Source organism: Nansenia antarctica (assembly GCF_963989245.1).
Source record: "Nansenia antarctica genome assembly, chromosome: 18".
Classification (NCBI taxonomy): domain Eukaryota; kingdom Metazoa; phylum Chordata; class Actinopteri; order Argentiniformes; family Microstomatidae; genus Nansenia; species Nansenia antarctica.
In genome coordinates this window covers 21,083,106-21,108,069 of record NC_137691.1, presented here as the reverse complement: position 1 = coordinate 21,108,069, position 24,964 = coordinate 21,083,106, and the positions used below count along the sequence as shown (strand labels likewise).

At 42.7% G+C, this 24,964-nt stretch overlaps 3 protein-coding genes across 5 annotated transcripts in view; all 3 read right to left on the bottom strand.

Moving 5' to 3' along the window:
- Positions 1-486: 486 nt before the first annotated feature.
- On the bottom strand, positions 487-5,312 carry hyal2b (hyaluronidase 2b). The gene is made up of 4 exons (XM_080548387.1): positions 5,211-5,312; positions 3,228-4,200; positions 1,105-1,191; positions 487-918 (listed from the first exon to the last, which is right to left on the bottom strand). Exons 2-4 carry the CDS (start codon positions 4,182-4,184, stop codon positions 517-519), a joined length of 1,446 nt encoding a protein of 481 aa, XP_080404513.1. The 5' UTR covers positions 4,185-4,200; positions 5,211-5,312; the 3' UTR covers positions 487-516.
- Positions 5,313-15,642: 10,330 nt separating this feature from the next.
- tusc2b (tumor suppressor 2, mitochondrial calcium regulator b) lies at positions 15,643-18,806 on the bottom strand. 3 transcript variants are annotated; one of them, XM_080548740.1, is made up of 4 exons: positions 18,667-18,806; positions 17,736-18,000; positions 17,072-17,192; positions 15,643-16,698 (listed from the first exon to the last, which is right to left on the bottom strand). In XM_080548740.1, the coding sequence occupies exons 2-4, from the start codon at positions 17,882-17,884 to the stop codon at positions 16,633-16,635; spliced, it is 336 nt and encodes a 111-aa protein (XP_080404866.1). In that variant the 5' UTR covers positions 17,885-18,000; positions 18,667-18,806; the 3' UTR covers positions 15,643-16,632. The 3 variants fall into 3 exon arrangements, with proteins under 3 accessions (XP_080404866.1, XP_080404865.1, XP_080404867.1); XM_080548739.1 differs by having other exon boundaries at positions 18,347-18,797; XM_080548741.1 differs by having other exon boundaries at positions 18,650-18,797.
- Positions 18,807-19,642: 836 nt separating this feature from the next.
- rassf1 (Ras association domain family member 1) overlaps positions 19,643-24,964 on the bottom strand; it is a gene marked incomplete at both ends in the record, with an annotated part of 8,161 nt that continues 2,839 nt past the window's right edge. Inside the window, 4 exons of the mRNA XM_080548177.1 lie at positions 19,643-19,792; positions 19,912-20,027; positions 20,323-20,611; positions 20,819-20,923. Coding sequence (XP_080404303.1) covers positions 19,643-19,792; positions 19,912-20,027; positions 20,323-20,611; positions 20,819-20,923 — 660 coding nt within the window. The remainder of the gene's footprint in view (positions 19,793-19,911; positions 20,028-20,322; positions 20,612-20,818; positions 20,924-24,964) is intronic.

Here is a 24,964-nt window from a genome sequence, read left to right as displayed (position 1 = left end):
CAAGGCAGATATAGAGAGGAAGGCACCCAATACAATGTAACAAACTGCACTCTCACAAGTAGCCCTACAAACATCTTGGCTCTAGTTCTTTCCACATTCACAAGTCTATGCAAATCACTGCTGTTGATGCATCGATTCCAGCTCTAGGCCTCCAGCAGAGGGAACAATCAGTTTAGCCCTTTCCTTCAACAACGGAAGCACACGCACGCACACGCACAATAATAATAATTTAAAAACTCATCAAAATTGCATTGTTTTACACTTTAAAAGCTGTCCCTTTAGTGTGTGTGGTTTGATGAGCTGGGTAAATGGAGGTTTTGGATACTAAAGGGTTTATCTTCAGTCTCCTCTCATTCTGTTGAGGGCCCAGACATTTCCATTTCCTCCTCTGGATTCATCAGTTATGAAGTGCAGAGTCAGAGTGTGCCCTTCCCTGACCAGAGAGCCCTCCAAGCCCCTGCAGCGGCCAGGACCAGGGTGTGGCAGCACCATCGTACAGTCTGGTTCTAGTCTGCCTCAGTGTATCAGGGTGAGAAGTCCCAGTGGGAGCAGTAGGGTGAGAGGCCAGACTCTCCAGATAGTGGCAGCTCCATTTTGCCCCTGCTCTCTATGAGCACAACCAACACCTTTGTACCCGGTGTAGCATTGGCAGTGGAAGTGTTCCCGGTACTCAGCCATCTGCCCCTGGCCAAGCTGACCTGTGACCTTCAACCTTCCGCCCTGACTGTCCATCCTGTAGATAATGCTATGGGTGAGGGGGCTGAGGTGCAGGTATACATCTGTGTCTGACAGTTTGCGCAAACAGCGTCCATGGGAGCCACACAGCGCCCGACTACACAGCTCTGCTGCCGTGGAGACGTTGAGCAGATAGTGACCCAGGGGTCCCCGCAGATACTCATTCAGACTGATGCAGCTAGCCTAGACAGACACAAAGAGAGAGTGAGACCAAGCCACAGACTGAACAGGGGAAACACAAAACTTAAAGTGGTGGATTGGAAAAATGATACTGGGCAAACAAGAGATGCATGTTAACAATTCATCAAGGAAAGTAGTTCTATTGGTACAACTTTGTCATGAAATTACCTGGTCAGAGATAAGACTTACATTGTTTACATAAGCAGAGTCTCCCCAAAGGATGACCCCAGCTGCTCCCAGGGCAACACTCTCACCGATGGTGGACACCATATCTGTCTGTAGATCAATACAGACACAGTTCAGTCCTGCAGCAGAAATAATAAAACACAACTCTGCCCTGCTCAATATGAGCTGGAACATGGGCATGCAGACTAACACTGACCAGATGACCAACACCCTCTCTTCTAACATTCCATTCAGAATCATCATCGTCATCATCATCATCATCTTCATCATCATCATCATCATATCTCTACACACTGGAATATGCACAGACACATCACATGCCACTCATTTTGTGTCTATGTTTGTTATTTATTGTTGTGTGTAGAATTTGTGGATGTTTTTTGTTTTTTTTAAGTGTTTTGTGATGCTCACCAAAAACTGTGGCCGTGAGCATTGCTGACTTTATTTTATTCATTTTTGTTATTTGTTGTTAAGTATGTTGATGTTTTTCTCCTTATATGTTCTGTGATGTTATGTTGATGTCGTTCTTCTTTGTTATATGTTTTTATGATGATTTCTTGTATATGTTCTGTGTGGACCCCAGGAAGAGCTTTGCACCAGCTAATAGGGATCCTAATAAATCAAATCAAATATGCACACTGTAGTCCTCATTTTTGCAGTGAGAGGGGTTGGCAGTTAATTAAATCTGTACCATTATAAATTAAGCAAAACATTTTGAAATTAGGTCATGCTCCACACATGCATATTCTGTCGCTTTATCATTCTCTCTCTCTCTCACACACACACACCCTACAATCTAGAGTGAAGAGTGCTCTAGTGGGAAAGTAAACACTGATGCCCCGGCTGGCTGACAGCACCTCATTCATCCATCCAGTCAGTCACACACACAAATAACCTCACTGTGTTAACTTCCTCTTTAAACTCAAACCTATCCTCTTCTAAAGCCATCCCAAGCTGTCTGAATTAACCTTCTTCTATCCCTTGGTGAGCCAGCTGTGGGAAAGACTGATAGAAATGTGCATCATTACATCATTGTTCAGTTGATGAGCTGAGGAGATTTTCCACAGGGTTTTCAATAGAGTGGGGTAACATTAAATACAGCCCACACATACAGGGTAACATTAAATACAGCCCACACATACAGGGTAACATTAAATACAGCCCACACATACAGGGTAACATTAAATACAGCCCACACATACAGGGTAACATTAAATACAGCCCACACATACAGGGTAACATTAAATACAGCCCACACATACAGGGTAACATTAAATACAGCCCACACATACAGGGTAACATTAAATACAGCCCACACATACAGGGTAACATTAAATACAGCCCACACATACAGTACACACAGTGGAAAGGGGCTGGAGAACAATATGGGGGAAAGTGGTCATTTAGGCTAGAGCTTTTAAAATAATAATAATAATAATAATAATAAAAGTTATGGCCTGATCAATTCCTTTACTGATAAAATGTGTGCCTGCGTGTGAGTATATACCGTATGTGTGTTATTGGAAAGTTGGCAATAGCTAATGATACTTAGGGTAGAAACCACAGAGCCATATTTAGGTTTCAGGGAACACAGGGAACTCTTTGTGGCCAGGCATGCGAAGCTAGTGCATGTATGAGTGAGAGAGAGTGTGCATGTTCTATATTTAGTCCTGAATCTGACATATCAGCCTTGGCTGCAACCCTGTCTGCTCCTGACGTCCCATCGGGCGTCTCTTCCTCTCAATCAAAATACAGTGAATTTACAAACAAATAAAACATTGGGGGCACTTTAATTGATTAAGGATGTATAACTGTCTTTTGTTAAGTTGCATCTGCCTTAGAAGAGCTGGAGGGACCTCTCTGATATGGCCCATATTACTCAGACAGCACTCTGAAGAGCAACGAAGACCATATGGTTGTTATGCGGCTCTAAAATATGACTCAGAACACATTTTTTAAATCAAATAAAATCAAAGCTGTAAGAAACTGAGAATTAAATCAACGTATCTGACTGCATTGCTACAGGGATACCAAATGATATCAGGCCTCCTTAAAGGAAACCTAAGGTCACAAGTAAACATCCTAAGGTCACATCACTAAGGATAGAATAGCATGTGCCCTCTCACCTCAGTCAGCAGTGTCAACTCATTGGCGTATGTAGGCCGGGTGTAGACGAAGACCGGGCGGGCCAGCCCATCCCCTGTAGAAGCCAGACGCATGCCCTCCTTAACCCGGTTACGGACAAATTGGCGTCCAAATGTGGTTGAGCGTAGTACAGCGCTCATGTAGACAGAGGGGAAGAGGGCCGTACTCTCAGTCCACAACCATGTAAGTTGGTCATTCCGGGTCACCTCCACATCAGGGCAGCGACCCGTGTAGTTCTCCAGACCACTCCTGTAGTCGTGGTTGTAACAGTCGGGGAACAGGTAGAACCCCCACAGCTGATTGGGCCGCAGACTTTTGGCGAGCCTCAGGGACTCCAGCATGAATTTCCGGGCCGACAGCTCAAACTCCTGCTGGGCCACTTTGCCCACACTCTCTGCGGGCCACTGAGGGTTTTTCTGGGCCACCAGTTTCCGGGATCTATCTCTGTAAACATCTTTGACATCCCAGTTGCGGATCCACAGTGGGCGCCATTCCTCCCAGTCAATGACAGCAAGCCCTTTTGCGCTTGGCTCGCGTATATATTTCTGCACACCTTCAGGCATCTTCTCATGGTGCTGTGTGAGGCTGGCAGCCTGTGGTAGGCCTCCATTCACTGAGGTGCCATCACGCTCATAATACGGATACAGCCCCAAGCGGTCTTTGTAAAATATTGTGAGGTCCTGCCGGACAAAGCCCTCATTGGGGGATGCTACAATCTGGAACTGCTCTTTTGGGAAGTGCACACCATACCGTGGTGTGCAGTCCTCTGTTGGGGCATTCCAGGCGAGGAGCAACGGTTTTTGGGTAAACAGTGGCCATCTAGTCGGCTTTAACTCTTCTGCACGGAGGACATTCCAGGGTGCGAGTAGAGCCAGAAGCAACAGTAGCCAGGGCATCTGGCCAGCCAGGGCCAAGACAGAGTGAGCTACTGCCCCCATGACCACCTAATCTGCCCTGGAATGTAGACAATGACAAAACAGCTTGTTAAAAGTATGGCAAAGGCAACATGCCTTGAGCATTCAATATAAATAGAAAAAAAACTGACACAACTGATGACAACAAAACCAATTAAATTAAATGAAAGTTTGCTTAAGGTGTGTTGACTGCCTCCAGTTTTCTTCACAGTTGATGTGTGTAATATAGTAGGAATAACCATAGAGCAGTTCTGTTGGGTGCGCTTCAACAGCAAAACAACCTTTTATTTTCTCCCTCTGCAGGGATGACTGTGAGGACAACTAACAATTGAAACACAGTAGCATTAATCCATTCTGTATGGGAATGACCTCTACAAAAAGTGTATATTGGTCTTCGCGGCTGTATGGAATGCAAGACACGGACAATAAAAAAGAAAGGGGGAAAACTAATAAAAAAAGGTAGGCTGGGCCTACAGTGTTTTCTGACAATAAAGGATGTCGGTTCATAGCACCATATAGACTACAACATTCCTGATGGCAGGACATTCCACGCATCTTTCTGATGATGCCAATATTGTGCTGGGCCGATATAGGGAACGAGTCAATCAGTCTAAGGAGGTTAATCAAACCAAAGAATGACTATGCATTTAATATCTAGAAACGCCAAACAAAACTTGAACTTTAATGTGTATTACGTAAACATTAATTTAAGTCATGCATGGCTAATCTAACATAAAACCGGGTGCCCTAAAACAAATGGTGGAATACGTATCTTTGAACGTTGATCATTGTAACGCACTTCCCAATTAAATCAAGTTATATTTTCCAAAAATAAAAACTCTAGGCGAGAGGACGTGTTCATTGTGGTGGGACGCAGGGCACTAAGACCACCCCCCAACGAGCTGGTGGGATCTCACTAGTTTAACGGTCTCGTTCTATTGAAACCTCGATGGTACAGCGAATCACATTCGTGTCATATTGTTGCAGCCTGTAGTTCAGATGTAACATTACTACAATTGCGGAGACAAAAGTAAAACTAGTCAATCTGACCTGTGGGAGACGAAGCGTAGGACACCGGTTTATTCCACTCGTGTGGTTTCAAACAAACAACGAAATATAAAACACTGCCAACTTCCTGACATTTATATGCCCTCATGATGGAAGTGTCCCGTCAGCTGTCATAATAAAACGATCTGTTCAATTCAGCAAGAAAAGCGCTTTGCCCAACATCCGTTACTTTGGGCTGAAGCAGAGAAATGTTGCGAGACGCTCCGAGTTCAGCTCAACTCGTTCTATGCTACAAGAGAAGGGGTGTGTTAAAACTGGTTGTCAAATTGTGGTTTTGGATGAATTAATAAAATCTAGTGTAATGGCTGAAAATGTTATATTTTGTTTTCATTCAATAGTATATTAACGGAATAATAATTTCTTAAATGTGGTGTGTTTGATTTGATGTCTGCTTCGGACAAGACCCCACCCCATTACATGTCAATGGGTTAACCCATCTTGAAATTTCGATGAGGGGAAACACCACTGCTAGAACGGACCTAACAGTTAATCTACAGTTTATAATAATGACCATATCATTTTACAACAGTGAAGATCATCATTCTTTAAGTTTGCTCATCTACTCGGCAGTAATGTTGACAATTAAAATGTGTTCATAGGATTGTTACACTGTTGTTGGTTGATCCCAGTGGTGTAGTGTAGTGTTTTCTAGTGGGTATACTGTGATTTTCCCCTCCCAGCCTCATATCGTTCATTTCGGAACGCCATAAAAAATACATCTGCGTTCCCTGCCTGACGTTATATATATCTAACATTACATGTTCTAAGGCTGATCTGTGCATGGTATAGTGCTGCATTTTGACATATTTCATGTCGCATCTCCCCCCTTTGATGGTATATGACGCTATAGTCAGTCCCAATGGTCCAAAAGTCAAGTGCTTCGTGACACAGACGGGGTGAATTTGAATGAAAGTGTGAAAGTTCTGTCACAAAAACGCCGTTACGTATCCTCGCACATTTTAAAGTGGGTACATGGAAATCCTTGGCCTTTCTTAGTGGGTATACGGCGTAGCCCTGCGTATCACGTAGACTACACCACTGGTTGATCCTGTTCTACCTCTATGGGTGATATGTTATCATGTAATAGTAGTAAATGATCATTAGTGAGTAACAACACATGTCAACTTCCTTCTTCCAGAGTTGCAGTCAGAAGACAAAAGGCTGCATGCTGAGTGACCATTACTCCAATCTGCATCTGGCTAGCTGACAATAAACTATCAATACACCTAGGTAAAACTGAAACCATCCTATACGGATCCCCATCTAAACTCAGAAAGGCTGTACATTTCAAAATAAAAGTGGGTAACATTAATATCACAAGAAAAGAGGATATTGCATACCTGGGCTCCATCTTAGAGGCAAATCTTTCCGGAGATAAAATGGCAGCAAAAGTAATCAAAAAAGTGAACCATAGAACTAGATTCTTGTACAGGATATCCTCACTTGTCAGTAAAAACACACTGAGGACCCTATCAGGAGCTCTCATTCAATGTCACTTCGACTATGCCGTAACATCATGGTACTATAGAACCACAAAGGCCCAAAAAACAAGACTCCAGACAGCCCAAAATAAACTGGTTAGGCTTTTGCTAGGCCTCAACCCTAGGACACATCTAACCGCTGCTCATTTTTTGAGCCTTGATTGGCTACGAGTAGTTGACAGAGTGCAGCAGCTTGCACTGGGCCTGGTCTTCAAGATACGCTACACCACAAAGACACCCAAGTACCTGTCAACATACTTCCAAAAAGTGAACAACGTCCACACATACAATACCAGAGGAAGCTCCACGAACCACGTTCAACCGCGTTGCACCACAAACAAGGGGTTAAACTCGTTTGCAAACTATGCAGTAAAAATGTGGAACGCCCTTCCTATAATCTTAAAGGAGTGCAAAACACTGCCCACCTTCAAAACCACTCTCAAAAAACATTTACAGGAGGCTGCAATCCGTAACTGGACCCTCTAAATCAAAAATCAGATTAAAAGACCCGAACTACCCACTGTACATACTTTGTGTTTTGTCCCCCGCCCCCACCTGTGGTGTATGTCCCCACCTGTCCTACCCGCTGTACATACCTAATGTTTTGTTATATTGTTCTTCCCATGATGGATGTATGTTTATCTTGTAGATAGTAATAGTTATTTGTCTGTATTATCTTGTAGATAGTACTAGTTTTTTTTGTCTGTCTTACATGTAACGATGAATTGAGAATCAAGGACCCCAATTGAAATAAGCCAGTGGCTTTCTTGGGTTTTTATCCTGTTAGTTGACCTTGTATGTAATATGTACTTTCATGTACCTACTCCTGCAAATCTTCTAATAAAGTTTTCAATCAATCAATCAATCAATCCATATCCACCACCTGGAAAGAAGGATGTCAGCTGACTTCATGAGGAAATAACTTTCTCCCATGGATGCTGACAAAGCAGGTCACCCCCCCCCCCCTCTCTCTCTCTCTCTCTCTCTCTCTCTCTCTCTCTCTCTCTCTCTCTCTCTCTCTCTCTCTCTCTCTCTCTCTCTCTCTCTCTCTCTCTCTAGTGCAAGGAAAGCATTATATGAGATGCCTATCACGATGCTTATGAGAATAACAAGAGGAAGTACATTTAAAGATGTTGCATCTGCTTCTCATCAGTATCTGTGAACATCTCCAATGAAGCGCTCATGGTTTAGCCTTCCCATCATCTCCTCTCATGGCCCTGGCCCAGTGATCAGGACAACCTGGATGCTATAGTGAAACTAAGAGTAGAGAGTAGATTGGGACTTTCTTTTATTTCAATTGTCATAATGCAAAGAAGGCCTTTAGTGTGCCACCTAAAGCTACAGGCACAGATGACTGCTTTGACGTGTGGACAGATGAGGTCCACTGTTGCAAAATCCATGGCCTGCATCCAATCCATCCACTCTAACTCTTGGAGTTTTTTTGAACGGGTTATCGTGAGTGTGCTTTTTACATACAACTAACCAGGAAATTCAGGGGTGAATTGTTATACTCTAAAATTATCCCTGCTAATGGCATGGCATCATCAGAATTAGAAACAGATTTATTGCCAAGTAGTTTTTCCACATACAAGGAATTTGCTTTGATCTGATGATGACAATAAACGAAGTGCAAGAACAGACAGAAACATAAGTGACGAATAAATAATAGAGATATAGCACTTATAAATGAATGAATGAATGGACTTTATTGTCATTGCTACAGTACAGGTACCAAACAACGAAATTTAGGAGGGGTGGCTCCCCTGGTGTTAGGAAAGGAAAAAAAAAAAAAACTTTTTAAAAAGAATCACAAGAAGGGAAGGAGCTGGTTTACATAAATAAAGGCTATGTACACTATCCACTGTACTATACTGTACAGATAGACGACTAGGGTTGTCATATTGCACAATAGTATTATTTCACATTTATTTAAAGTGTCACAGTTTGCAGGCTTGAAATGTACATGTTTGTGCCTCAGCACTACACCTGATTTTTTCAGTCCAGCAGCTGCCATCAACACAGTAACATAAACACAGTAACGACAGTAGTCAAACAAACTACAGTTTTATAAATTAAAAACAAACAAACAAAAAACATGCTAGATCGCCATTAAAAAACAAATATGTGAAAGAAAATCGCAAAGATAACTATTCTCAGTGAAGCTTGTGTGTCAAATATCAAAGTGTCAAAAAAAGACATGTAGACAAATGTGCCTCCTGTCATACAGTAGCAGAGTACAGTAGCATGGGTCATCCAGTTGGTAATTGAGTTGGGGTAACTGACACACTAGAGCATCACCTTTGGATACTACAAATACGCAGAAGTCATGGTATAAGAATTAAATGAGAAAAACATGATCATTGGTTATTGATAATGAGTCTTTCTCTGAAGTCTCTCACTTACCCAACAGTCCCTCTTCTCTCAAATCCTCTGTGAGGGAAAGTACTTGATACTCTGGATGTGTTGAACAGAGTAGTTGATCTCCCCCCTTGTGTGGATAAATTGTGTCACCCCTGCTGAGACACAGCCTTTCAATTGTAGTTACAACAGAGGTTAATTCCCTCTCTGTCAGAGTACCATCCTCACATCTTATCTTTATTTCAACGTCTAGGAGACCCCACCTCTGTCCCTCCCCCGTAACCCTGACAACCTGACCCCACGCTCATGAACTCAAAAAAGCCTCACCACTCTCATTTGGCCTCAACCTATAAAGCACCCTTTCTTTCACACTCATCAGAGGAAACGTGTTGGTAGAATGAATGGTTCTATTAGAGATGTATATAGATAGGGTGACTAAATCTCTTACCTAAGGCAATGTTACATACAACAATCCCCACATCCTGTGTCTGTGTGTCTGTGCATGAGGACACCAACAGAGTACAGTAGGCTATGGAGCCAGGAGCTTCCTGTGTTTTTCTCACTGCTCAGCTGACTACAGTGACTGACTTCTGTACCCTTGTCATGAAGAGTCTAGGGCAGCAGAGAATTATTATACCGTAAGTCTAATTGTCAGTTGAAAAATGCAGAAAAGTATACTGAAAAGTATCCAGTATACTGTATATATATGCTAAATATATCCTTTTTTAAACTTTTGTTTTAATAGGAAATGGTGTGTAAACCTTGGAAACCAGGGAGGTAGGAGGAATAGGTGTCAAATGTCTGGTAGAGCAAACGGTTGAGTTAAGCCACAATCTCTTTCCTATAAAAAGATAAACCGCAGAACATAGTCAGTATTCCTGTCTCTTAAAATTAGTAATCTAAGGTGGGTGAGTTTGGTTAATCAATGAAATAACGGTTTTGTTGGGAGAAATAGCCACCTAAACTATGTTCACAAATTGTCATTTCATTATTTGGAGAAGGTGTGTGTGTGTGTGCGTGCGCTAGCGTGATTGCTAAAAGATTACCCACAGTAATTACATAGTGACTTCATTAAGCTCCAAAGCTGTAGATAAGTCCAGATATGCTACAGTCTCTCTACCATGAACACATGCCTACTGTATGTACTCCAGTGTGCAGTTTTAGCTGTTTACCAAAACATAATCAAGTTACAGTTAAATAATGAATATGGGCTTAGAGTGAATACTCTCAGATTTAATTTGAGGGTAATCACATCCAAATTGGAGGAAGGGTTTAGGAATTACAGCTCCTTTTGTAGCCCCTTTTTTTTCAAGGGACCAAAAGTAATTGGACAATTGACTCAAAAGCTGTTTCATGGACAGGTGTGGGCTATTCCTTTGTTATTTCTTTATCAGTTAAGGAGATAAAATGTCTGAGTGGCAAAAGTGTGGCATTTGCATTTGGAAGCTGTTGCTGTGAACGCACAACATGCAGTTAAAGGATATCTTAATGCAAGTGAAACAGGCCATCCTTCGGCTGCAAAAAAACATCAGAGAGATAGCAGGAACATAATGAGAGGCCAAATCAACAGCTTGGTACATTATGAGAAAAAAAGAACGCACTGGTGAGCTCGGCACCACAAAAAGGTCTGGACGTCCACGGAAGACAACAGTGGTGGATGAAAGCGGATCCTTTACATGGTAAAGAAAAACCTCTTAACAACATCTAGAAGACTTCATGAGAGCAAATACAGAGGGTTCACCACAAGGTGCAAACCATTCATAGCCTCAAGAATAGAAAGGCCAGATTAGACTTTAAAAAACATCTAAAAAAGCCAGCCCAATTCTGGAACAGCATTCTTGGGCAGATGATACAAAAAAAAAAAAAAGTATGGAGAAGGCTTGGAACAGCTCATGATCCGAAACATACCACATCATCTGTAAAACCCAGTGGAGGCAGTGTGATGGTGTGGGCATGCATGGCTTCCAATGGCACTCTGTGACTCATGTTAATTGATGTGACAGAAGACAGAAGCAGATGAATTCTAGAGTGTTTGGGGATATATTGTCAGATTTGCCAAATTCAGGTGATTGGATGGGGCTTCACAGTACAGATGAACCAGGCACGTGCCGTGAGCTTTTAGATTGGGTAAGTATAAGATATAGAAATACACATAATTACACATACACGCTATCAGTGAACACAGTTTCAAGGAAATGCAATTTTGATGCCCTAGAACCCGCTAATAAACTGTAGTGTCACTTTGTGATCAGAACAACAACAAAAACAGTTGCCAGTTTCGACTATATCAGGGGTGCTCATTGTTCAATCTTTTTTAAACCAAGATCTTTTCAAGTAGCCAGCCTGCTGAAATCTACAAGTCCAGTTTCAACATCGCAAACGCACACATGCACAACACAGACACACGCCGTTTCCATCCTCCATAGTAAACTCACAACACACTTTCTTTTCACACTTTGTCACACAGGCACTTAGCTCTCGGCATTTAGCCAGTAGTTGTGTTTTTCCAGTCCAGTCCAGTCTACGAAATCCCTTTAGGTCGCTGACAGTAATGTCCATATTCACAAAATCAAGCAAGTTATCCTTATTGATTATTATTATTTAGATCGTTTGAGCTAGCTAGCATAAGCTATTCTGCCGGGCGAGAGGTGAAATGTTAAGTGAACTTGAAAGTGATAAGAGCCAATCAGTAGCTCTTATCGGAATGAAAGACCTACTGATTGGCTGTAAGCATGCTTACCCTCGCCACATTAAACAGCGGGCTGAGGCATCAGAAAAATAAAATAAAAAGACATTTTCACGCATTCGATGTACGCGAGGGAAAGCAGAGAGAGAAGTGCTTATATGCAACGCAATGCAGAGTAGGGAGTGCTTACTCCTACAGGTGGCGCTAAAAATGCAACGTCAAAATGAATGACTCCTGCTGCCCTGGGACCTAAAATACGACTCTTTTAATGAAAACAAACAAACGGTTTACATGCACTTTTATTTTAATATTTTCACTGTCCTTTTTTATTTTTTCGTTGGGTAAGCACTGCTTACTCTGCTTATATGGACGGCACGTCCCTGAGATGAACAAAACATACAGAAAAAGCAACCCATAGGTTTTTTAAGGCAAATAAGTAGAATATTCTGCAATGGCCAAGTCAATGGCCAAGTCAATCACCTTATCTCAACCTGATCAAGCATTGCAATTCCTAAACGTTTCTTACAATATCTTTGTTCAACCCCTTGAATTAAAGCTGAAAGTCTGCACTTCAATTGCATCTCAATTGTTTCATTTTAAATCCATTGTGGTGGCGTACAGAGCCACAATCATGGAAATTGTGTCACTGTCCAAATATTTCCAGACCTCACTGTAGACAGGTACTCTAACTGTAGACAGGTACTCTAACTGTAGACAGGTGCTCTAACTGTAGACAGGTGCTCTAACTGTAGACAGGTGCTCTAACTGTAGACAGGTACTCTAACTGTAGACAGGTACTCTAACTGTAGACAGGTACTCTAACTGTAGAGGTACTTTATTGATCCCAGAGGGGAAATTGTGCCGTTACAGCAGCTCAGACCACAAAAACAACAACAACTAAATATGTGACAAATGAATAATAGGCTAAATAAAATAAATATATATTTTATAAATACAAAATAAAGATATCACAATAGACATTTGGGACGTTATACAGTAGATAAAAACATCCCCCAGCCTGACTCTGGTCCCCCAGATGGAGCCAGCCAGAGGAGGAGTTGTACAGTGTTGTTGCAGCAGGCAGAACAGATCTATAGCTCCTTAGTGCAACATAGTTGTAGTAGTCTGTAGAGCTGTTCTGGTTGTCTGTCACACATTCAAGCAATGTTCCTGTTTTTTGTGGTGCCTCTTCCTGTCCTCCCTTAATGGATCTGGACATGCTGACCTGGGGAGGACGTCACTGACATCCACAGAGGGGTGGAAACTAGCACAACTTCTGCACAGGAAACCACAGAGGGCATGAGTAGAGTAGGCAACAGAGGGCATGAGTAGAGTAGGCAACAGAGGGCATGAGTAGAGTAGGCAACAGAGGGCATGAGTAGAGTAGGCAACAGAGGGCATGAGTAGAGTAGGCAACAGTGTGTGTTTGTGAGGCTAGCTTCTCCTGTCTGTTTGTGAGAGATTTACATTTCATGAGTATTTCTTGTAACTCATGTTATTTTTTGCTCCATGGAAAAGATTGTCCTACAAAACTGTCTATGTTATTGTTTTGCTTAGAGGATAAAAGAGTGCTGGGTCAGGATCTACTCAACTTTATTGCTTTCATGCAATGTTTTTGTTCTGTGTAGTTTACAAAAACTCACAGAGGTGAGTGGGTCTGTGCTCTGCATCACGGGAGGGAGATGAAACAATGTAGAAAGCTGGAATAATATTACATAAGGGTGGAAGGCTGGGCTAAGATGAGCTACAGATTTGTTTTTGGTGGGGTATGTCCTGAATCTTTAGGAATCTCTGTTTAAAGAATGTCATGACCTATTGCATATGGCAAGAGCACAGAGAATATATTACCTGATTGTTATTTCATGACATTTTGAGTAATGTCACCAGAAGTGAGGTACATATCATTAATTGTGTTTGTGGTGAGGAGCCAACTAAACTATATACTTACTGTATGTTAACATGTCAGATGAGAAACATGGGAAAACCAAGAAGCATTTATTCTCTTCATCACACCGCCTTATGTTATTTCAGGCAGGCTTCCTTAGCCTCCCAGTGATTTATGTCCTCACAGGCCTGTGTTTTTCTTGTTGAGAGGATGAGTGCAGGGCAGAAGGTGAAATTCCCTCTGCAGGACAGTCGGAGACTGTCTGCCCCTTTTTGAAGTGACATCTTCATTGTTAAGTTCAAGATGGTTACATTTTGCAAGAATGGGATGGATTGCTTTATTTATTTATTATGAAGGGGTTCCCAAGTTGTATGGTGTATGTAGCTGATGAAATGACAGTGAAAGCTGTCCATCGTGCACTGACGTCACTCTGGACACATAAAAGCCCAGTGTCGTCTGTTAGCATACTAGAATATTCTTCTAGCATGCAGGAGACTCAGGTTTGAACCCAGTTAATGTAGTTACAGTAGACATAGGCCTACAGTATATTAAGTATGATGACGTTATTGCAGAAGTTGTTACATTGACAACACATTGAGTGTCTGAACAACGGTGCTGCTCAATGATGTACATAGGTCAGTAAGCAACTTGTTTAAGACCAGACTCTACAGTACAGTATTTACAATATATTTACTGTGTGGTGGAAAATCATTTATGAATCATTTACCTTATCACAACTGTAACCCAGCAACCTAACTTCCCACAAACAAACACTGACGCTTATTCACAAACCCTGCTCTATCACCTTTTATTGGTTGTGACCTATGACCTTTGAACTGTCGCCTGTGCCTATGGTATAGAGCAGCTTTTGTTTGTCTTCAGGACACTCCGCGACCAGCTCTATCACTCACCAAGAGTCATTATGATGACAATGCAGCACAGAATGTTTCGACAGACACCCAAAGCAAAGAACAGAAGAATGAATGAACATTCAAGATTAGTATTAAGGATTGTAAATGGTTATGCACTGCAGGACACTGTCGGTCTTCCCTTCACCAAAAAGAGAGTAATCCATAGAAACCAAGCATGCATGTTTGAAGAGATAGAATAGCATTTCAATAATCATGCCTCTTCTACGGAATTTGGATTTAACTGGGATACAAGTAACTTTTAAACAAAACAACAACAACGTCCCACAAAATCAGGCAGACATGTGCACATATTGCTAAGATTATTATATTAGAAACTCCCACCCCTCGCCCAATTAAAACTCATCTTGCAGTCTCCAGAGAGCTCTATGTCTGTCCCCAGTACTGTGATTAACTAAAGGAAATGAGAGGCTGCATGAGACCCATGTGTGGGAGACATGCCAATGGGCTTGGAAATCAACATCTCCTCAGACAGGCAGAAGTGCAAGTGTCTGTGTCCATGACAATTCAAAAGAACGTGCCAGTGAACATAACTCACCCAATTTAGATTTTCTCACTGTGAGGAAGATGGTCTGGAATCAAATGAAACAGACATTAAAGTGTTGCAAACAATAGCCCGACAATTTGAGTTACTCCAAACGAGTCTCAAACTTGCGAACAGACGTGATCGTCTCCTCAAATACCCAATGTTAACCAGCTACACAAATGAAAAGCTAGCAACAGCAGCAGGGGTTTTTGAATTATATATCTCAACTTGGTTACATAAACACAACTATTATACACACACACCTTCCTCCACTTCAAAGCGCTTTGAGTTGCATTTCATATACGAAAGGCACTATATAAATAAAGCTTTACTTACTTACTTCAACAAGACTGGCAGATAATACAACTATAGAATGCCTGCTCTTTCTAATAGGGGTGTGGGTACTGCCTTCTAGATCTACCCAAAAGTGGGAAAAATAACACTGGCTCAGAGTATGTTGATTTCAGAACCTATTAGCCAACTCTCACACATGGGTCCATGGGTGTAACTTCATTAATAAAGAGAAAGACACATTTTTGTTTTCTTTATATTCAGTTGTAATTAAAAAACAAAAACAATGCCATTGTAACAGTAATAATAAATTAACAGTGAAATGTATTGCGCCAAAGCAGCGAAGGAACAGAGGACTTCCCAGGGGGACTCATTGCTACTCTGTACATGCGTGTGGCTCTGAGGCATGGGCACACCATGATCACCACACCCACTCTATCAAACATCACAACACATCAAATCAGATCACATGATTGGCCGTTGATTGTCTTCTACTCCATGGGGATATAACAGATAAGCAGAGCCAGCTTCATGCATGGTGGAAATGACAGCAAGCACGTTCCTACATCTGACCCCAGAATATGGCCCTGATCAGTGAAGACCTATCATTACTGTGGAAGCTCTGAAGACTAACAGAAAAATCTTACCAGTATATTGTTTCCCTTCACTGCTCCATACAGATGGAGATTCACTCTATAGACTGGGGTTTAATGTTACAGGACCACCAGTGTATGACAGACACTACTCTACAGCCCATAGTTAAACTCAGATTGGCTTCTTACATTCTCATTACAGTTCAGTTGATCATACCAGAACACAATTTGCAGTAAGACAAATGGGGGAGACACTTCATTTGTCACATTTCATTTCATCCCGTATTAATCAACAGACTCGCATACACACAGTATCTGCACTGTGTTGAATAGTTTAAGGGGGTGGGAAAACAATAAGGTCTTCATAGTCTTCTTTGACGTATTTCACAGATCGATGGTCTCCATAAGTGGCCACTTACTACTATCTGTAACTGCACCCACGCCACACCTTAAGTGTCCACATGCAAAGGCTCGACACGCATTGCAACAGCCTGTCCATGTAGGGGCGCCAAACATCTTCAAGGGGAGACCATGGTGACTTATAAGATGGTGGGGGGGGCTTCCATATTAAGTAAAGTGTGATGGGGAAACAGGGGGGACGGAGTTGACACAGTGGCTAGTCTGAATCTTGTCTCAAAACGCGCCCCAGGCTTTATCAAACCTCACAGAGAACAACAGGAAAATCCACATGGATGCAAGGGTGCTCCAGCTTTATGATTCCCTGTGGGGATTGGGGTGTAAGGGGGTTTGGAGGCAGAGAGAGAGAGAGTCAGTGAGAGAATGGTGAATGAACGCACGCACGCACGCACGCACACACACACACACACACAACTGAGCTGTCAGTACATGGTCGGAGGAGTCGTCTGATTGAGGATGAAACAGTGTCTCAAGCCATTACATAGGCTGCAGTCACTTTCTCCACCCTTCTCCCTAAGTGTACACTGGCATTGGATTGCCACCACATTTCTAACATGTCATATGTCTTGCACTTGAGTGGATGAACAAGTGCACACTTAAGGGAAAGGTTCTTAAGAATAGGACCACAGCCCAAGCCCTAATTTCATGTCCATGTCCTGTTTGTGAAAAGGCTGTACCTGAGGTATGAGGTTTTTGTGGATCCTCTTCAGCTTGGCCCTCCTGCGGCCATTCTTTGTCACAACTGTTTCTTCATAGAATTCATGGGCCAGGTCGCCGTCCTCATCAAAGTACAGGGAGCTGAAAACACAAGACATATGTGATACTGGATGTAGTGCAGAGAAATCAAATATAAACTTTCAGACTGTAGTGTACTAGGATGTAAGGATGTCAATTTGGGATTGTGCAGGACTCCCTAGAACATATCCAAATGTCACAGAACAATCACTAAGCTGATCTGTTGGTCAAGGGGAATGCTTTTCATGTCATACAAGTTACTATGGAACATGGACCATGTTGTACAGGCAACGCAAGTAACACTGATTTATCAGAGACAGTCCGTCGATAGCAAGAGGTACTGTACCAGCAACAGCCTTCATACTCTATGAGAGTACTAGCATAGGAATATACAGTGGACCATTTGCTGTAAAAGTTTAGCCATTCAGTTAGGTTTAATAATGACTGGGCATGCGGTCCCTCTGCTTGTGGCAATCAAAGTGGCATTGTAGTACAGCCAAGTCTTGCCCAACTTCACTGTTACACAATTCTTGGGGGAGTTGATGGCTGTCTGTCTTGTAGCATGTGCCTCATGATGATATACAGTACTTGCAGAGCTATATTTACCTCCTTCTAGTAAACACGAATGGCGTTGCATTTCTGAAACTTCGAAGCCTTGCCAACGACTGATCATCTTCTTCTTTGGTTGGATCATCACTACTACCTGAACCAGTAAAAGGCCAATAACCTTTGGTTTTGGAACCACTACCTCCCATCTTCAACTAGGACATTATTTTCTTGGCCGCAGTGCTTCCAGGATTGACGTAACTTGGTAGTAATCGATGAAGAGAGGACTCCAGAATAGGTCACTCCTTATAACGACGACAATAGTCTAAATAAACGAGAAGAGACAACGAGTTGGTTAGTTGGGTAATCATACAAGCATATATACATACAATATATACATATACATACATATATATATATATATATATATATATATATATATACACAAGCATGCACATTGCACACAGACCAAATGATTTAATGTCACAGATAGGGCTATAACTTTCGCCATTGATCTGACTGGTTAACTAAGAAAGAGTGTGGAGGCGACCAAATATTTGGCTGGCAGTTGGCACCACTAGTGGAGGTCTTAGCCCTGTCTATCTATACACCTCTAGAGCCTTCTATCTACACACCACTAGAGCCTAACCAGACAAGATGCTGCTACTTACTAGCTTGAGCCTCGTAACCTGTCAAACCTGCTCCTGGCTAATGTTAGCCACATGTGAACTGTCATCCACCATTACTGCCATCATGATGCTGAACCAATCAGACAAGCCGAAGCAATCTTGACTTCACGGTTCTGCCTGGGTTAAGATCTGGTTTAACACAGCTTCCACACGCCGGACCAGCATTGATCAAACACATGAACACATCTGAGCTGCTAGCTGTGGCTACATGACTAATGCTAACATTAGCTAGCTAGCGTTTGCACTCTTCAGAGTGGACTAGCTACGTGATGTGTCAGCAAGCACCTTCGTTGAGGACATACCAAGGGTCATTTCTGTTTTATGTTAGGTATCCGTATACAAGCTATGATATACTGACTTATTATTGATACTGAATGTCTTCAAAACATAACAGGCACTGAAGCATCTAGCCTGACTGTCATTCCCTCAGACCTCACTTCCGGTATCCGAGGACTTGCGTACTCGCGTCACTTCCGGAAATGACCAGGCCCTTTTTCTCTGGTTGAAAGCTCCAGTCATTGGTTGAAAGCTCCAGTCATTGGTTGAAAGCTCCAGTCATTGGTTGAAAGCTCCAGTCATTGGTTGAAAGCTCCAGTCATTGGTTGAAAGCTCCAGTCATTGGTTGAAAGAACACTTGATTGAAGCATAAAGTAGCAGATGTGCAGTAATATCACGTAGCCTAATTTCAGAACACGCCCTGATCCATATATCTTATGATAAAAAGAGAGATTCAAGTCTACATGCAATGTGCTTGTTTATTATATGGAAGTAAAAATATTATCATCTTCCAGAGATGATGCATGACATTTTCAAGGTTTCCTCTGAGTAATGCAGGCTATGGCCCAACAAAAAAGCTGTCAGAAACCCATTTTGAGACAAAAGACAGAAAAAGTAACATCCCTTTATTTAAGGACAATATGACAATAAAAACAGTGTAATACAGTTGAATCAGTTGATCTATCTCCCGACCTCACATCAGAGAAGCAGCAAAACATTTCCCCAGTTTAGCAGTATCCAGGAAAACCCTGGGTGTGCACAGTGACAGACTTTCTGTTCTCCAGCAATTGCCTCCAATCCTTCATAGTCCATCCAGGCCACATACAGTACACTAAGTAGTAGCTTTCCTTTGTTTGCATTAACATTTAACACTACCCTCTCTCCTATCTTACACTACCAGTATGTCCCTCTCTCCATATGTCCATTTCTTATCTGTGACATGCCTCTTCATGGCTGCAGGTCAACAGTGCATGCCTATACCTTTATAGGCATCACATCATGTCAACCAGGGGTGGTTATGCTTGCCATGGCCATCTTCATCTTGTCCCTGGCAAGGGAGTAGCGCTTCACTATCTGCCGGACATGCACCTCTTCTTCACGCTGAAGAATCCGAAGGAAATTACGCAGTTCAGGAAAGCTGAACGCATCCCACTGTGGGGAAAAGGCAAATATGCATTTACGATGAACTGCAGTTTAATATGAATTGCCATCTCATATTAATTGAGGATAGAGCGTATGTGAGCCCTGGTGTTTTGAAAGTGAACACTCACGTTGACATCTCCAGTCTCATTCTCTTTCAGCACCAGACTGAGGACTTTCTCATTGGGGCCCGCACACAGACGCAGGTGGAGTGGACGCTCATCATCAGACAACTTACGAAGGTATACTGAGAGAGAGAGAGAGAGAGAGAGAGAGAGAGAGAGAGAGAGAGAGAGAGAGAGAGAGAGAGAGAGGGAGGGAGAGAGAGAGAGAGAGAGAGAGAGAGGGAGAGAAAGAAAGAGATAGAGGAGAGAAGAGAGAGGAATTGAAGGGGGAAAGAAAGAGGACACTTTATTACCACAGCATGGCTTCGTGTCAAACAAAGAAGAAGACTTATATTATTACAACATCATTTTTGTCATGCACTACAGTACTGTGCATTGCATTGTGTCTAGTTATATAGTGAATAAAACCTTAGTTACCCTGATTCTGCCGCTCACTACGTTCAAACAGGGCAAACTTGGCTGGGTTGTCCACCACAGTGAACTTGTTGAGCAGTGCCTCTATAACCTCTCGTGCCCGCGTTTGGGAGCTAATATGCAGGTGTTTGGCTGTGTCTCTGGGGAGGTAGAATGAGGTCCGGCGTCTCAGCCCACCCTCATGTTGCTCCCCTTCCTGTTGAGAGGAATGCTTCCGAGAAGGAGGGACAGACACTGGACGAGTCAGCATGAACTGGACCTTAATGAAGCCAGTGTATGATCCATCTCTGTTCTGAAAGATTAATACAGAACATACAGTGCTTAGATGGAGGATTTATGTCAACATAGCTTGAACATAATGGGCCTGTGTGTGTGTGTGTGTGTGTGTGTGTGTGTGTGTGTGTGTGTGTGTGTGTGTGTGTGTGTGTGTGTGTGTGTGTGTGAAAGAGAGTGGGAGAGACAGGGAAAGAGAGAGATGTTGCGCATTAAATTCACTCACCAGCAGCATATAGAGATTGCTGTTAATCTGAGCATTGTATTCCTTCACCTTCTGCTGGATCTCACTGACAGACAGCTCCTGTTTACCCCAATCAATCTGTTCATCCTGATATAGAAAGAAGAAGAGAAGTTGAATTTCAAAACCATGCCTAACTGAAAACCACAAGATGTCAGTAGAGAGCACCCAGCAGCTAACCTATGCCCAGTCTTAATTATTTCAGAGTGAGTTTTATTACACAACAGGAAGACATTGAGTAGTAAAGCCTGGTACACACATAAACACATGTTTTATCTGAGAGAGACCCCACACATGAAGATAGACAATTTAAGATTTTACAGTTTTAACAGTTTTGATCGTATTGTGTGTGGTGTGCCCAATACAGCACACCACAATAGAGCTGTCAAGGCAACGCCATCTCCCCTTCAACATGCCTATAGTGCGCTCCACAACGGACCTTCCCGGCCATGCGCTAAATTATACTGGATTTTCCTCCGGTGTCTGAGGGTTCGCAAAGGGAGTGAGCAGCCATGTTTTCAATGTCACCTGATAAGAATAAGACCATGATATTATTACAATATAAGCATTTGCCTGGTTAGTTGTCATCAGCACTCAAGTTGAGGGGGGATGGCATCCCCCCTGAAATAAAAACGGTCAAAATCATCCCCCTTCTAAAACTGCCATCCCCCCTTTCCATCCCTTATGTCATTTTATCAATGAACGTGGTATTACTGCTATTTCAACATTTAGTTTTGCGCAGGGGGCATGCACACATGCAATGACATTTTTACCAAGTCACTGACACTGAAGTCACTGTCGCTGTGGGGATGCTAAAATTGTCCCCATATGATAAAATCCACCATCCCCCCTGATTTTCTTTTACAACTTGAGTACTGGTTGTCATGATCAAACGTTACAAATGCAACTTACCGAGAAGCCACCCTTCTCTGCCCTCTCCCGCTCACTTGGCTTAATTCAGCCGCTATAATTGAGCCGCTATTTGCTTACGTGCAAGTCAAAGATGACGTTCAAGTACTTTTTTTTAATAAATGAGGCCCCTGGTTTCATCAATGCAAAGCCGTTGTGAGAGACTCACATTTTATGTGCTCACAATGTTCCCTTCCACCTATACATGCGAGTACGCACGAGACGCACGAGAGGAATCGATTGATGCATAAAAATCTTAAGAACTGCCGGATTAAAGTGACGTCCATAATAATAATAAATAATAATAATACATTAGACTTATATAGTGCTTTTCTAGACACTCAAAGACGTCCATATCACCAGATAAGCATTCTCCAGTTAGGGGTAGATTTATGAAACACAGGATAAGATGTAAATTCCTTTGTGCAGGCACGTACGTGAGAGTGTGTGTGTGTGTGTGCGTGTGTGTCGTCTTGGTGGTGAGTGGTTCATGCGGGGGAGGGGGGGGGGGGCTGGGGTTAGGTTTTAATTTCGGACGCATCATCAGTAGTGTTCCTCCAGGTCATGGGGTGTTTCGGCCATTACACTATACACCCTCGCCAGAGGTGGCCAGCTCAGGGGGATCAGCCCCGAACTTGCGTCAATCCTAATTCATCATGAGAATGGCTGGCGTCTCATGAGACTATGCAAGGCAGGGGCGTCCTTTTCCCTGAGTCAGGCCTAAGCTGACCGCATACCTTCTGGTTGGCTACTTCGGGGCCCAGCAGGGATCTTTCCTTCTCATAAACAGCCACTGGCTGCTTCTTTCGACTGCTTCCGATGCAGCTTTGATGGCTGAACGCAGGCTTTGGCCTCTGATTCCCAGGTCTGTAAACAATCTGGTGGTAGATCTTGCCACAAACCCTCTGCACCTCCACTGGGCGGACTTCAGTGTTCCAGCCGCGGTGTTGTGCTTCGGCGGCGAGTTCAGCATAGCGTAGATGTTTCCGCTCGTAAGCTTCATCCACTGCGTCCTCCCAGGGTACGGTTAGTTCAATGATGTACACCTTTTTTAGAGAAGGGGACCAGAGAACCAAGTCAGGTCTCAGGGTGGTTATGGCGATCTCTTTAGGAAACACAAGCTGTCGTCCAATATCAGTCAGCATCTTCCAGTCGCGGGCCAACCGTAGCTGGCCTCGCTCAGATGGTGTCGAGCTGCTCCTGGTAACCTTTGCCCCCTCACGGACAAAGGTAATTGCCTGTTGGTGGTTGGATGCTGATGGCGGTAGGGAGTTGGTGGCAGCTCGTTTGTCCTCCAGGGTGGATGCAAAGATCTTCAGGACTTGGTTGTGACGCCACGTGTAGCGTCCTTGGGCGAGACTAGTTTTGCATCCTGAAAGAATGTGCCTGAGGGTGGCTGGCGTGGAACAAAGGGCACACCCCGGGTCTTCACCATACCACTGGCCAAGGTTAACTGGTGTTGGAAGGACGTCGTATGTAGCTCTGATAATAAAGCTCAACTGCCTCACTTCCATGGCCCACATGTCCTTCCAGCTAATCTTCCTCCTCTCCACACTGTCCCATCGCGTCCACTGTCCCTGCTTGGCAAGAGAGACTGCCTTGGCCCATCTTCCAGCCTCCTCCTGATGGCGTACTTCCTCCACCACCATCTTCCTCCGTTCTGGTGCTGTGGCCTTACTCCAAGCAGGGCGAGCAGCTGTTAGCCCGAAGCCTATAGATTCTCTATTCGGACATTATAGCCTATATGTGGGACTGTTGGTCCGATATTGTAAAACATTTTTTTTATAATAATCTCAAAATAATCTTCCGGGCCAAATATTATTGCTGGTGGGCCAACAATGGCGACCCATGCTCTAGACTGTCGTAGGACAGATCTTTATGTATGTAGTGTGCTGTATTGGGAATATCGGCGCACACCACACACAATACAAACTGTTCAATCCATGATTTTTTATCTTCATGTGTGGGGTCTCTCTCAGATAAAAAATCTAAGATTTAGAAAATCTTCATGTGTGTACCAGGCTTAAATTGATCTCGCTCTCTCTTGATCAATGTGAAAATCTGTGGAGCCATAGCCTGTATATGTATCAGGAAACCATGCTCCCACATTGATAGATAAGAGGAAGTATTTCACACACGCATGCATGCACGCACACACACACACACACACACACACACACACAAACACACAGATTAAATATACGTAGAATATATTAAATGTTACATCCCTACTAGGATCAACCACCCTGTTATGAATTACCACCCAGCTGCACAATCTTTGTGGCAGTTTTCAAAAGCACTCTCATGTCTAAGCAAAAACAAAACAATTCCCACCACAGATACACAAATAGCATACAGTTATCTAGTGGGGCTACTGATTGACTGGCCTAGGTAGAGAAGATAGAGCTTGTTTGAAAAAAGGTGCTGAGAAATTAGAAAACTATCAACAACAAAGCCTCATCTTGACATCCTTTCAAATGCAGCATCTCTTTTCACAGGAGTAAATAGCAATATTTGTGTTAACAAATACTTTATTTTTAAAAATCAAAAACCATAAGAAATCACATGGATAAACTCTATTTTATACTGGTGTGGGGGGCAGCCCAAGAAATAACATATCGAGGGCCGAAGAACATAACCTCCTATCTGAAAATTTTACTTTTTTGGGAAAACACAAAAAACGGTGTTGTTTTCTTGTAGAATGCTATTTTTTTTAAAAAAAATAGCATTCTACAAGAAAAAAAAAAAAAATAGTTTTTCAGATAGGAGGTTATGTTCTTCGGCCCTCGATATGCAAATGAGCTGAAAGTGAGCAGCTTGAAACTACTCTAACTACTCTAAATCTAAGGTACAAAATCCTACCAATGAAATGACAAGCAATGACAAGATTGAAAACAAAAATATCACTAAATTGAATCATGTAGCCTGTCATCAGTCCTGTTATTCTGGCAGATAGATATACATTTAGATTTGCTTCACTGCGTTTCTTTTAATTTTGCGAAAGAATGAGGAGCGTACGATGAAAAACTGTTCCAGCTCCGAATCCGAGTCTCCCTGCTACAGTACCACTACTGGTGCTGCCATCCCAAGTCATCTCCAAGAATGGAGTCTGCACTGTTGTTTTATTAATCGCCATAGGTGAACTGCATGTCTGCGTCCAACACCGGGTGCCAATCTATAAAGCCTATATAACATGACCTACTATACTCTTAAAAACCTATG

Excerpts from the sequence above, each read along its gene's own strand:
- tusc2b (XM_080548740.1), bottom strand. The coding sequence starts at position 17,884 with ATGGGAGGTAGTGGTTCCAAAACCAAAGGTTATTGGCCTTTTACTGGT. Across the intron at positions 17,193-17,735 it reads TTCGTGTTTACTAGAAGGAG|CTCCCTGTACTTTGATGAGG; the intron begins GTAAATATAGCT and ends TTGTGTTTTCAG. Across the intron at positions 16,699-17,071 it reads ACAAAAACCTCATACCTCAG|GGAATCATAAAGCTGGAGCA; the intron begins GTACAGCCTTTT and ends CAATCCCCACAG.
- hyal2b (XM_080548387.1), bottom strand. The coding sequence starts at position 4,184 with ATGGGGGCAGTAGCTCACTCTGTCTTGGCCCTGGCTGGCCAGATGCCC. Across the intron at positions 1,192-3,227 it reads AGTTGACACTGCTGACTGAG|ACAGATATGGTGTCCACCAT; the intron begins GTGAGAGGGCAC and ends ATTGATCTACAG. Across the intron at positions 919-1,104 it reads ACTCTGCTTATGTAAACAAT|GCTAGCTGCATCAGTCTGAA; the intron begins GTAAGTCTTATC and ends GTGTCTGTCTAG.